Here is a 12325-nt window from a genome sequence, read left to right as displayed (position 1 = left end):
TTTTTTTTTTTTACAGAGTGACCATGTACCACATTTCGTATGGTTTTGTGTGATGTGTTTTTTTTTTTTGCAATAGTGGGTGTGCGTTCCCGCCATACGTACGTATGCCTACATGTATACACTTCTACACCTTATGCCTGCATAGCTTTTTTTCAAAAAACACATTCACCTATCGCAAGTCAAAAAAGGAATAAAAAGTCGGATTGTATGAATAATGAATGCATCCACGATCAGAAGTTTCTCCTTTTCCCCCGTCACTTAGCAAAGCGAGAGAAAGCTGAAAGGAAAAAAAAAAAAAAAGAAAAAGGAAAAAGAAAAGGAACATACATGCATATATACTTAAGTGTATATATCTACGTATATGTACCCGTTTGCACTAAGACATTCAAAGGCGAAACTGTCAGGAGTATCCATGCAACGCTCATCGACAGCGCGGAAAAAAAAACCTGTATAGAAGAATAAAAAAATGAGCACACAGGGAATGTAACCACATAGGAGAAATTGCCTGTTGCTCCAATCAAAACGTGAAAACGTTACAGATGAGAAAAAAGGAGAAAAAAAAAAAACTTACTGTAAACTTTTAAAGCAGAAAAAAAAAAGAACACACAGTCATAGACCTAAAAAATTGCTCCTTTTTTTTTCTTTCTTTCTCCCACTAAAAAAGTTACATGTCTTAGTCGTATGTGTCTTCATGTTTTTACTTTAGCCTGCTTACTCTTTAGATATCTCCTCCCAAGCGTAGGCATTTTTTTTTTCTTTTTCTGTGCGCCTTGTGTTGGTAATACTTATGCAGATGAGATGAGTGCTCAAGAGGGACAAACCAATCGAGGCGACCTTTAGTACGAACCTTGCGAAGACTTAAAAGCCGAACTGGTTGGGGAGACAGTGTGTCAGCGCGTCCGTGGGATTTTGCCCCACAGTTAATTGGTGATCCCTACTGGCCGAGCGGTAACTTGACCGCTAACGGGATCGCTAACTTGGCCGCTCACCTCGCCTCTGTGAAGCAAAATGATAGGCACCTTCATCTACTGGAATTTTCGGGGGAACAAAGGGAACGCGAACATTTTAAGGATCTCCCTCCCCTGCAGTTACAACACGATAAAGAAGAAGATCCTGGAGGCGGCCAACTTGAATCTACAAAGCAGCCTGGACATTCTCCTTTACCACAACAACAGAGTGCTGAGCGAATATGAAAGCATACAAAATGAAATGCTGGTGGAAATCCAGCGGAGCAATATAGATGTGGTTAAAGAGTTGCTGCAAAGAAGTAATCATGCCTATTTGGAAAGGAACAAAAGTGTGCAAGACAATAGAAGTGGAGTTATGCCCCTCTCCGGTGAGAGACAAAGTGAAGTGCAAGATAATAAGGCAAATGGAACTACTACGGTTGGGAGCGCATATGATAGTGGCGGACTAGCGAGCAACCAACGAGGTATAGGGACGCACGAGGGGAAGCCAAATAGCCTGGAGCTAAACAGAGCACCCAAGATGAGCCGAAGGGCGAATTACCCATATAGCAGTAAACAGCCATGGAACGTCTACAACAGAAATGCTATAAGTACGAAAGAAAATAATGAGGATGATGAGGACATGAAGATCCAGCAAGTGATGGAAGAAAATAACCCCTACCATCAACGTCCAGACTTTGCCAAATCTAGAATGTCAAATTATTATAAAAAGGATAGAAATAATGTTTCCCAGTTTTATGGGAACAATAAATTTAAGAGTGTAGCATCTCCTGCTGCTGCGTCTGCATCTGCCTTTGCCTCTGTTTCTGCTTCCGCTTCCTCCATCTCGAAGAATTTAAGTGCCTACAATTCGGAGTCCTCCGCTTCCAGAGGAGATCACCACTTCCAAAACGGAGTGGCAGGGACATGTAGTAAGTACTACAAAATGAGGGGGGCCTCACAAAATAGTCTCTATGGCAATGCAAATAGTCATAGCACTTACACAAACTGGAGAAGTCAACAGAAGGGACAGACTTTCTATAACAATGGGAGCAACCAAGAGACAAGCACAAAGTATGTTTCGCCCGACTACATATGTCACATGTGCGGGAAGAAGGGGCACAGCATTAGGAATTGCACCATGAGCTCTTTTAACAATAATAAGAAGATAAAGGTACCCACAGGAATCCCGACGAACTTTCTTACGAAAATTAAAGCAGAGGATATTAATAAGTATGACCAGATTTATATTCTGAAGGATGGAAGCTATGGGGTGATGAAAGACGTTGAAGATGTCAGTGGCAGTGCATACCTATATCGCAGTGTTGATGATAAGATTAATATTTACCTGGGCGTGAACAATAACGATACTAGGAATGCTGACATGGATAGTGATCGGGGTAGAGATGGCAGGGGGAACCTAAGTGATAACCTTCTTAGTGGGAACCTTAGCAGTAGTCTTCATCCCACGAATAGCAGTTACCCAAGCCAGGAGGAAGACAAGATCTCTAATCTGTACAAATGCCTCTTATGTAAAAAATTGTACTCTTCCCCGACAACTCTACCTTGCTGTGGAGAGACCTACTGCAAAGGCTGCCTCTACAGGTATAACAGAAAAAGGAAAAATAATTACTCTTCTCCTCAGTTCTCCTCATCCGGGTACCAACACAACGGGGGGGGGGATGGTAGATCCCAAATGATGAAATGTCCAAACTGTCAGAAGCTTATAAATTCAGATGCCTTAATTATTAACGCGAACATTAAAAATATAATTGATACGATTATTAAAAGTCAAAAGGTTGGCAATGGGAATAAAGACGAGGAAGAGGTCGGGGGGGGGAAGGGGAGGAGGGGAGAGGACGATAACCATGCGTACTACCAAACCAATGGTGGTGCTTCGATCGGCCTAGACAAACAGAACAAATGGGAAAGCATCACAGTAAATGGCGGAGTAACGTTACCCGTCAGTGCCGCCGCCTCAAACGGGGAAGCCAACATTACGTCCACGATAGGCACGTCTTACTTCTCAAGCGATAACAACCGAAGCCATAATGACAAAGCAACCAACGGAGTTACCAACAACAGTGAATCCTCTTCGTCCATTTCTGCCCCCAATGGGAAATTATATCAAAGGAAAGCACTACTCCCCAATGGGAGCTTCCCACCAGGTAGTGACCTTCCCAGCAATAACAGCAGAACAACGGAGGAGCAAAATTCAGTTAACAGTAGCAGCGTCTGCAACGAGAATGAAGATCAATTTCAAGACAACGGTTTCAACCCGCTAATAAATTTACCTATCAATCTGCAAGAGATAAAACGCCAACACGATTTTGCTGCAGCGTATATAGCCAGATATAGAATGAGGCGAAAACCGAAGCGGAAACGAACTATCGACCTCGGAATGCTTCTCACGAGTAAGAGCAGGGTGAGTTAGCCTTTCGAAGACATGTCGCCAACATGGGGAAGCAGAAGCACAGTGGGGAAAAAATGGAGTCTCTCTTGTTTGCATAGGGTATGACCCCCTATATATATATATATATGTGCTTATGTCCCCTTCGAAGACCTCCCTGTAGAGACACCGCCCCATTTGGCACATTTTTTAATTCCCCTTTGATTTTCCCTCCCCTCTCATGTGCTCATCCAATTTTTTCCCAATTTTGATCGTTCACCGATGTATGAGCATCTCCTCGGGGTGGTGTGCCTGTTTTTAAACATTTAGTCTTTCCTCCTTGTCCACTTTTTTGTTAAGTTGAAAATGTTTCGCTTAGCTTTGTTTTTGTTTTGTTTTGTTTCCAACGGGTGTCCCCCGGAACAGTTGCTTTAATTTTCCTTTTCGTTTGCTTAACAAGATGCGCTTTGGCGAGGAAATGCTCCTGCCCGTGCGATGCCCCCAAACGGGGGAAAAACATATTTGGCCGAGGAACCCCCCAATACTACATAACCAACCGTTCACACCGTCCACACGAGGAAGGGACAAAAAGAAAAAGTAATAAATACATTTGGGGGGAACCATATTAATTTTAACTTTGCTACAGTACTGAGTTTTCCATTTTTGAAAAAAAAAACATTTTATAAAAAACTTATAATAAAAGGGTACATTTAACAATTAAAAAAATTGGATGCAAAAATTGGGCTCAGAAATTGGGTGCGAAAACTGGGTGCAAAAATTGGACGATTTTTTTTTTTTGCAGCTTCGTATAAAAATGCTCAAACATGTGGTTGCACCTCCGCTTAATATATACTTATGTGCGTCCAGTCGTGCGGCGGAAGGATTGTCTTCGAGTAGCCGCAGTTCGTTCGCCTATCGCTTCTTCGCATATTCGTAGTCGCAACTGTGAGATCACGTCTCCAGTGTGGTAACAATGATAATGCCTCGAAAACTTCTCCGCGGAACGATCAACCTTCGTACATAGGGGAGCCCACCACCACACACATGCAGCGTAATGTGTAAAATAATTTTATCTACTCCTAGCTCCTGATCGTTCAGGAGGCTGCACAAATTGTTACTCCCCTTATGCGCCGTGAATAAGAAAAGGCGCAACTTGAAAAAAGAAAAGTGTCCTGGTGAAATATGCATATAATTCTTTTTTTTTTTTGTCTCTCCTTTGGGGCACAGCAAGGGAGGCCAAATCTCTTTCTCACGTGTGCGTACATCAAAAATGGTAAGAAAAACTATTATGTAAGCAATCTTCCTATCAACTGGAAAAGTTATTCTTGGCTGACGACTCTACGGGCATATGGGCTGTGTGATTTACCAGCAGCAGGGGTGAAAATTATAAAAAAAAAAAAAAAAATTGGCAAACGTTATATTATCCTTCTTGGTATATAAATTGGCGCGTTCATTTTTACTGTTACATGTTTATGGGAAACCAGCACATCCCCGTTACGAATTGTATCATTAGAGTTACTGTATGGAACGAATTGTGCGTTGTTTGTGTGCTTCGTGGGGGAAGAGAGTCTTCTCCTCCAGTAGACGATCCACTTCTGCTATACGTAACGACTATATTCCCCGCCCCCCATGCCCGCGCGCACCAACCTAGTACACGTCTGGGGACAATATAGAGAAAATTCTTTTGTTAGGATTGTTAATGTCGTAAAAGTACTGATGCACCTTGGCTTTTATCTGATTCAGCTCATCGCTTTTTTTTTTTATTTCACATTTTTGGCTATCCACCAATTTTTGCAACTGTATAATTTTTTGATACTGTGTTTTTACAGCACTTATTAGAACTTTTTTCTCCTTCTGCAAAGTGTCGATATTTATTTTGTATCCATTTTGAACCCTCTCATGATCATCCAGACAGATAAAATTTGTTAATATAAATTCACTTAGCAGGGGAATCATAATTTTCTTCGCTTGAGTAATTTCGTTACAGGAGCGGATATGCTCTAGGACGTTATCGATGCAGAGTTCGAAGTGCTTGGACAGAGCTGTTCTGTTTTCTTCTCGATGATCTAGCGATTCCGTTGTGGAGTTACTTCTAACCGGATTGTTGCTACTGGCCTGTCTTTTTACAATGTGGCTGTTTTCGCAGAAGTTTTCATATTCTTGGGGGCCTTTGCGCTTGTCGCGATTTCGTATGTAGCTGTTACTGTTGCAGTCGCGTGGGCTGGTATGGAGGATGCTGTTATCCAAGCCGTCGTCCGATACTCTGTCGAAGCCGCTGTCTGATGCTCTATCCAAACCGCTGTCCGACGCTCTTTCCAAGCCACTGTCCGATCCTCTATCCGAGTCGACCACCGAACCAATCTTAACAGCGTCCTGACTATTGCTGCAAGTGGCATCGTGTGGAGCTAACGTCAATGAATCTTCCTCCTCTTTACTCTCACGGTCACAGGGTCCATGATGACCCGTATAGCTACTCCCACAGCTGTCTTGAATTTTTATTCTCTTTATGATTTTCTTCATGTCTTGGCTATTCAACAAAGTGTCGTCGTTAATAAACTGGACGTTTCTCTTCCTGCCATGCTTAAATCCGTATATATCTTTTATAATATGATTTATGTCTACATTGATACTATCACGTGTGCCGTTATTGTTTTTCTGGTTTTTCATTAAACATCTGTTTTCGACTCCTATGGCGGCTGCTGACATTTTTATCTACTGACTCGGCTTCGCGTGAGGGAGTAAAGCGGTTGGCATAAAGCGGTTAGCGTAAAAGAAAAAAAAAAAACAGAAGATGAGCCTTCCTGTCTCACATGTACATACGCTTATGTATATGCTTAAACATATGCCTATACATATGCCTATACATATGCCTACACACCTGCTTATATTTATAGGGACGGTAAAAAAACAAAAACGAAACAAAACAAAAAAAAAGGTGTTGTAAAAATCGCTCCGGTCAGAAACAATGCGCCGAGCAAATTGCAGTTACGTAAAACAAAAGCGCTACACAAACAGGCCGATTTTCTGCGACTGTCATGCGCACAGTATTGAGACGTATGCGTCATGTGGAGAGGGGGGCACACAGGTGAACAGAAAAGGGGGGATTTATAGAGACACAAACATGCACATGTATAAATACATACGTGTGTTATGCGAGGGAAGAGGGGAGAAAAAAAGGAATCGATAAAAACAAATGAACAATTCTACTATTCATGCGCGCAAGGGCGTAGGATAGGGCTCATAAAAAAAGCATAAATCGTATGCGCTTCTGGACGTGCGTATACCAACGCAGCTGAAGGGGTCACGCATTCATCCTGTTATTATGTATACGTATATGCATGTTTGTGCGAACTGCTTTCTTAAGCTTTAGACGCTTGCTAATCGGGTGCTGGTTGCCGACACGCTTCGCGTTTATGCTATGCCGCAATTCCGCTCCTGCACGCAAAGGCATAGCATCAGTGCTGCTCGTTTACAGAAAAAAGCTAACAGGAGAATCAAGGCACAAAGAGTACTTCACTCCAAAATTAAATCACCAAACAAATAGAATTCTTGTGACGAAACTGTCGAATAAATTCTGTTACTGTTGAAACGCGCCGAACTCTCTGGCGTAATTTTGAAACGATTAATTTTTTTGTAAAAGTACATATAAATCAGTTTTTTTTTCTTCTTCAAATCTGGTTGGTTAGGCTAAACAGTCCGTGAGAGTTCTTCGCTCTTTTCGCGTCACTGCGTTTTTTCTGCGTTAATATATTTTGCGTTTCGCATTTTTTGTTTTGCGGTTTGGCCGTTACTGCGTTTGGTTCGCTTCCTCCTCTTCTTCAAATGCGATTACCGAATGACATACTTTGCAGTTTCATAACTTTACTTTTCCGTAAAATTAATTCACGAATGGTTATTTATGAACATGGCGCGTATTGCCTCGATCAATTTTTTTTTTTAAAAAGGGTACGATTATACCTATTGATATATTTTTTATTCTGCGTAAAGGTTTATAATTTTTTTTTGTGCGTAAAAAAAAAAAATATTTCGTGTGCCCACATTTATATACTTGTTCGCCATGCATGTATGATGTACCAAATTAAAAATGAGTTTTATATCCTGGTGAAGGAATGTGGAATGGGAATCATTCTCTATGCATTCACCTACGAACCAGCAAACTTATTTGGATAACCCCAAAAGAAGGAAAAGAGAAGGAAAAAAAAAAAAGGAAAAAGAAAGAAAAAAAAAACAGTCGCAGAAAATTGTATGTTTTTTTCTGCCTTGATTGCGTAGAAGGAGGGAAGGGGGCTAAATGGACCAAACCTGACCCATCCGCTCGACAAAAATTAATAGGTAAAAAAAAAAAAGAAAAAAAGGGAAACAATAAATGGGGCAGCTAAGCGAGCAAAAGAAAAAATCGCAAGAAGTCACAAAAAATTATAAAGAAATCAAGAAAGGGACGCACAAGTGAAACGCAAAAAAAATGGCAGCAAAAGAAGAAAACATTTTGAAAAAAAAAAAAGAAAAAGAAAGCAAATGCGCAATGGCAAAATTAACTGTACTCCATTGACGCGGTACCTCCTTCCCACTTTAAAAAAAAAAAATACTCCAAAAAGGACTTCCCATTTTGTTATCTATTCCTATGGAGATCGTTTAGGTTTGCAAAGCGGCAGAGGGTACATATGCTGCATGACGGTGAAGGTATTAACATTCTTCTACATAGGCCATGACCTGTTCCCGTACAAGGGTAGCATATTATGCAGGTCGGTGTTCCCACAGGGTAAGCATAATAAATATACATATATGTATACAGAGCGTATACCTTTCGCTGGACTTAGTAACTCCTTCCCCTGCGCAGCAGCGTGCACGGTACTAATCGGACGGATGAATGAAAACTTTCCAACGTGTTTATCTCGTGTCAGCATGTGCCGCTTACCGATCCTTACAGTGGGGCTTGGGGGTGTGAGGCTGAAGGGGTGCACGTCCTTCCCACACGGAAGCAAGACGATGCATCCATCCCAATACAATGTCTAAAGAACCAAATGGATCCTTCCAACGTTTAACACTTTTGTCTTCCCCTACCGACCGCTGTGCAATTGCAAACAACCTGTGAACTGCGCTTTTAAGAACGTCCATACAGGAATGTAGTAGAGGGTTAAAAATGATACGTAATGGAAAGACTGCCCTGCTTGGGGCCTCCCAAAAATTTTGCCTTAGATTGGAGTAACCGTGTTATTGGCCTGCTATCAATGAGGAAAAAAAAGGCATATCGAAACTTTCGCGTTATGTGCGGAACCCGTCTTGTTGGTATAAAGCGCGGAACGAACCTCGTAGGTGGCACTCCTACTGGGTCGAAGAAGTGCTTAGAAATTTGACCCCTGAAAAGGGAAAATGAAAAAAAAATGAACAAAGAAACGTACAATGTGTTGGATGAAAAAAAAAAAGTATCCTTCCATTGCGCAATCGCGGTAAGAGCGAAACGTGCATGCCATGTCCATGAAATAGTGCACCAAGTCACGTGCTGCATGACTGATTATTCGTGTTTATGTGTATCCTCGTCCGTCAGCATCCGTTCCCCCCCTTCTGTTAAATAGAAGCAAACTTATAAATGTATGGCATTTGTGCGCATCAGTTCTGTTTCTGCAAGCGCGGATTCTCCCCTCTACATCGGTGTTGGGGGAGTATAATCTTTAAAAACAGGGAAAAAGCATCATGTGTGTAACAGCCTTCCACATAATCGTTAAGGGGGTTCACTCACCAATTCGAATAACCACATCGCATGCATTGCACACATTTGCGCATTTTCCTGTGCTCATATCGCCATAATTGGCAGATTTAGAGGAAGAAGGTAGTAGAATCTCGGCATTCAGCATTTCTGCCTTCAAGTAAAAGACGCCCCCCCTTAAGGGGTACCACGATATGAATACCTTATCACAATAAAGTTCGAACCCCTCGGTTCGAAACACTCGGGTGCAGAACCCAAAATTGGCGAGACAAAACAACTTCGCCGCTTCCTACAGAATACGGTAGCAAAATAGCTGAGCATAAAGTGGGAGAAAATATGTTCCTACTTTCGCGTAAGAGGAAACACAAACGGAGTATACAGCATCATGTAGATCATTCGAATTTCGTACCTTTCTTTTTTTTCTTTCCTCTTTTCTTTGTTTTTTTCCAGAATTCAGTCTATCTACATCGTTCATATGAACACTTTTTGACCAAGTCGGAAATAGCTCTATTTGAGAGATTGACCACCCCAGTCGTGCCTTTTTATTGGGTCACGATAAGGCTGCTCCGATTTCCAAATGACGGGACCCCTCTGGGAAGGGGGTACTTTATTAATTGTTTAGAAAAGCAACCCAGAGAAGCAACCTAGAAAAGAAACCTAGAAAAGCAACGTTACCTGCACTGCTACGCACACACATGGGTTAAACAAGTGGACGAAGTTGCTGAGCAGGCAAATTTCCACGTGAAACACATAGAAGTATAGATATAATTGCATAAGTGGATCAACATAGCTGTGAATTTCTCCTGTGCAGTTTATTCTTAAGGGGTGTTATAAGGCGGCATAAAGCGGTTTTGGGTCGGCACAAGCATAATTTTCCGTAATATATGAACAAATTTGTACACAGATATATACACATAAATCGCAATGCGTTACTGTGCCCCTCTCCGTTTTATCTACCCCATCGTTTCGAACCCCTTGACCTCCGTACAAGTACATAAATTGGTCAGGTAAAAGGACGACATGAAATTCTTTCGTGTATGCATCCCACTTGTCAGAATAGTGAGACGAAAAAGGAAAAGGTGCCTCTTGCGGACAAACCATCACTCCCATAATTGCTACATTAAAGGTAGGGTAACACTACGGCTTGACCGTTATGAGGTATGCGAAATGTTTTCACAGTATTCTGCTCGTGCAATCCTGCTTGAACGGATGGTGAAGGCCCAAAAATGGGGGAGAGACATTTCGCCAAAAAGTTGCAATAGGCTGCGGAGGTTACAGGAACTTTGGAATATTCTGTTTAAGTGGTAAATTCAGTTTCTATGTGAAAAAAAAAAGGCTACCTCTTAACTCACCTCACTCCCTACCGCTGTTTTTCTCGAAATCTGAAAAAAGAAAAGGAAAAAAAAATGTTTATGCTTATGCTGGTGCCTATACATGCCGCCTGTCAAACGGCTCCCTCACATTGCCGAGCGAAGCTACTTTTTTTCCCTCTTCCCCCTGATATTAATTGCATAGGCAAAATTTCATTCATAGAAACCTCCTTCGGGATGCTAACGCCGCATATGTTTTAGCAAGGAAGGCCATTTTCTACAACAACCTGTTGTTGTGTTGCCCCTTGTTCGCATTGCAACCAGTGGGGGAGCTTTAAATTGAGAGATTACGTAGAAATCTATATACTACCTGCGTATGTAAAGTGAACATACGCAGGCGAGGGAAGGAATAATTGGGGGGGCTGCTTTTTTAAAATTTTTCTTTCTTTCTGTGGGAGAAGGAAGTAAAGGGGGTCACGTGCACCTGCCTATCTATATCATATGCACTTTAAGATTATTCATTCCGAAGCGATCAGAGAAAGGCTGCCACATTATTGTATAACACGAAAAAGAAAGGAAAAAAAAAAAAGAAAAAAAAAGAAACATAAATTTTGTGGATAATTATCTTCTCCTTAAATTGCACATAGCAAAAATATACTTTCATCTCTTCACTTTTGCACAAACAAATCGGATGAGATAAAATAAGGCAGTGGGTGGGGGAAAAAAAATTGTCAAAAAAATGGTTGGATCAACCCTTCACCCGCCCACTGGTTTTTCTTTGCAGGCAAAAAAAAAAAAGGAAGCGTGCTTTACCGATGCGCCCCTTAGGGTCAGGTGTTTACGCATATAGGGGCTCATAACACAGAGGTTTAAAACGGGCAACTTTGCACAAAAAAAAAAGGGGCATTTTTTTTCCATCAACATTATTACGCCCAAAATATATAAATAACGCTGCGCATACACTTGTATGGGACAATACGCAGCTGCTGGGGTTTGCATTTTACGCTTGAACCCACTCACAACGTGGTCACACGGCATGGTCAGAAAAGGAAGAATTTTTATTTTCATCTCCTAACTTTGTGCTCACACCGTTCATTTCGTTCATTTCGTTGGATTTCTTTGGCCTTGCCAATCTTGCCATATGTTCGCCTAGCGTTAGCATCGCTTGCATTTTTTCGTTCCCGTTTCGCTTCCAACTCTCTTTGCTTTTTTCGCTTCTCCTCTTTGACTATTTGCGTTCTTATAATTTTTCTTCATTTTTTCCTCAACTTGGTCGTAAGTTACAGTATTTTTTCTTTTTCCGTTATCTTTGATTAACACTTCAGCGATTCAACACTTGCGTTACCGCCCGAAGATACAAAAGCATATATATGAATAAACTAAAGTAAACAAAAAAAAAATACGAACAAAACACGCCAATAAAACGTGCGAACAAATACAAGCAATAACCCCCCACGGACGAATAGCATTACTGCAAAACTTCAGGGCCGAACAGCATTTTTGTAAAACTCCAAGCAACGAATTGGCCCAGCCCACCTTCCCACTGAATACTCGCCCAAGAGCTCTGACTGTATTGTTTCTTCGACAAGGTAATTACGAGCGCAGAGAAAAAAAAACATCCTTCAAAGGGTTATTCTTCACGCTGCGTAAATGTACATTATCCATATGTACCTTACTCGCGCGACATGAACATAGAGACCTCCCTTCCCCCGAATTAAGCCTTTCACTTACTCATAGTGAGTAGGGATTCGCTTGGTTGGAAAAAACAAAATATACAGCCGCTGATGTACTTGCACATGTACGTACGTGGTTACCCTGACCGTATGGCCTCTCATGCAATTGTTTAAGGGGAAGAGACGTCTGTGCTACTGCGCGGGGAGGTCTCCCCTCAGTGCGCTGATCACCAACGCGCAGTAGTTATATTACAGAGCTAGTCGAATGGAGCTAGTATTGCTTTACCGAGTTGTCGTCACAT

At 41.6% G+C, this 12325-nt stretch overlaps 2 protein-coding genes across 2 annotated transcripts; one reads left to right on the top strand and one right to left on the bottom strand.

The window, feature by feature from the left end:
* Positions 1-1008: 1008 nt before the first annotated feature.
* On the top strand, positions 1009-3381 carry C922_03713 (hypothetical protein; the record flags this gene model as incomplete). Its single annotated transcript, XM_008819302.1, has 1 exon — positions 1009-3381. One exon carries the CDS (start codon positions 1009-1011, stop codon positions 3379-3381), a length of 2373 nt encoding a protein of 790 aa, XP_008817524.1.
* A 1602-nt stretch (positions 3382-4983) lies between these two features.
* C922_03712 (hypothetical protein) lies at positions 4984-6042 on the bottom strand (the record flags this gene model as incomplete). The annotated part of the gene is made up of 1 exon (XM_008819301.1): positions 4984-6042. One exon carries the CDS (start codon positions 6040-6042, stop codon positions 4984-4986), a length of 1059 nt encoding a protein of 352 aa, XP_008817523.1.
* Between the last annotated feature and the right edge of the window lie 6283 nt (positions 6043-12325).

The sequence above is a fragment of the Plasmodium inui genome, assembly GCF_000524495.1.
Source record: "Plasmodium inui San Antonio 1 unplaced genomic scaffold supercont1.16, whole genome shotgun sequence".
NCBI classification, from domain to species: Eukaryota; Apicomplexa; class Aconoidasida; order Haemosporida; family Plasmodiidae; genus Plasmodium; species Plasmodium inui.
This window is presented reverse-complemented; position numbering and strand designations above follow the sequence as displayed.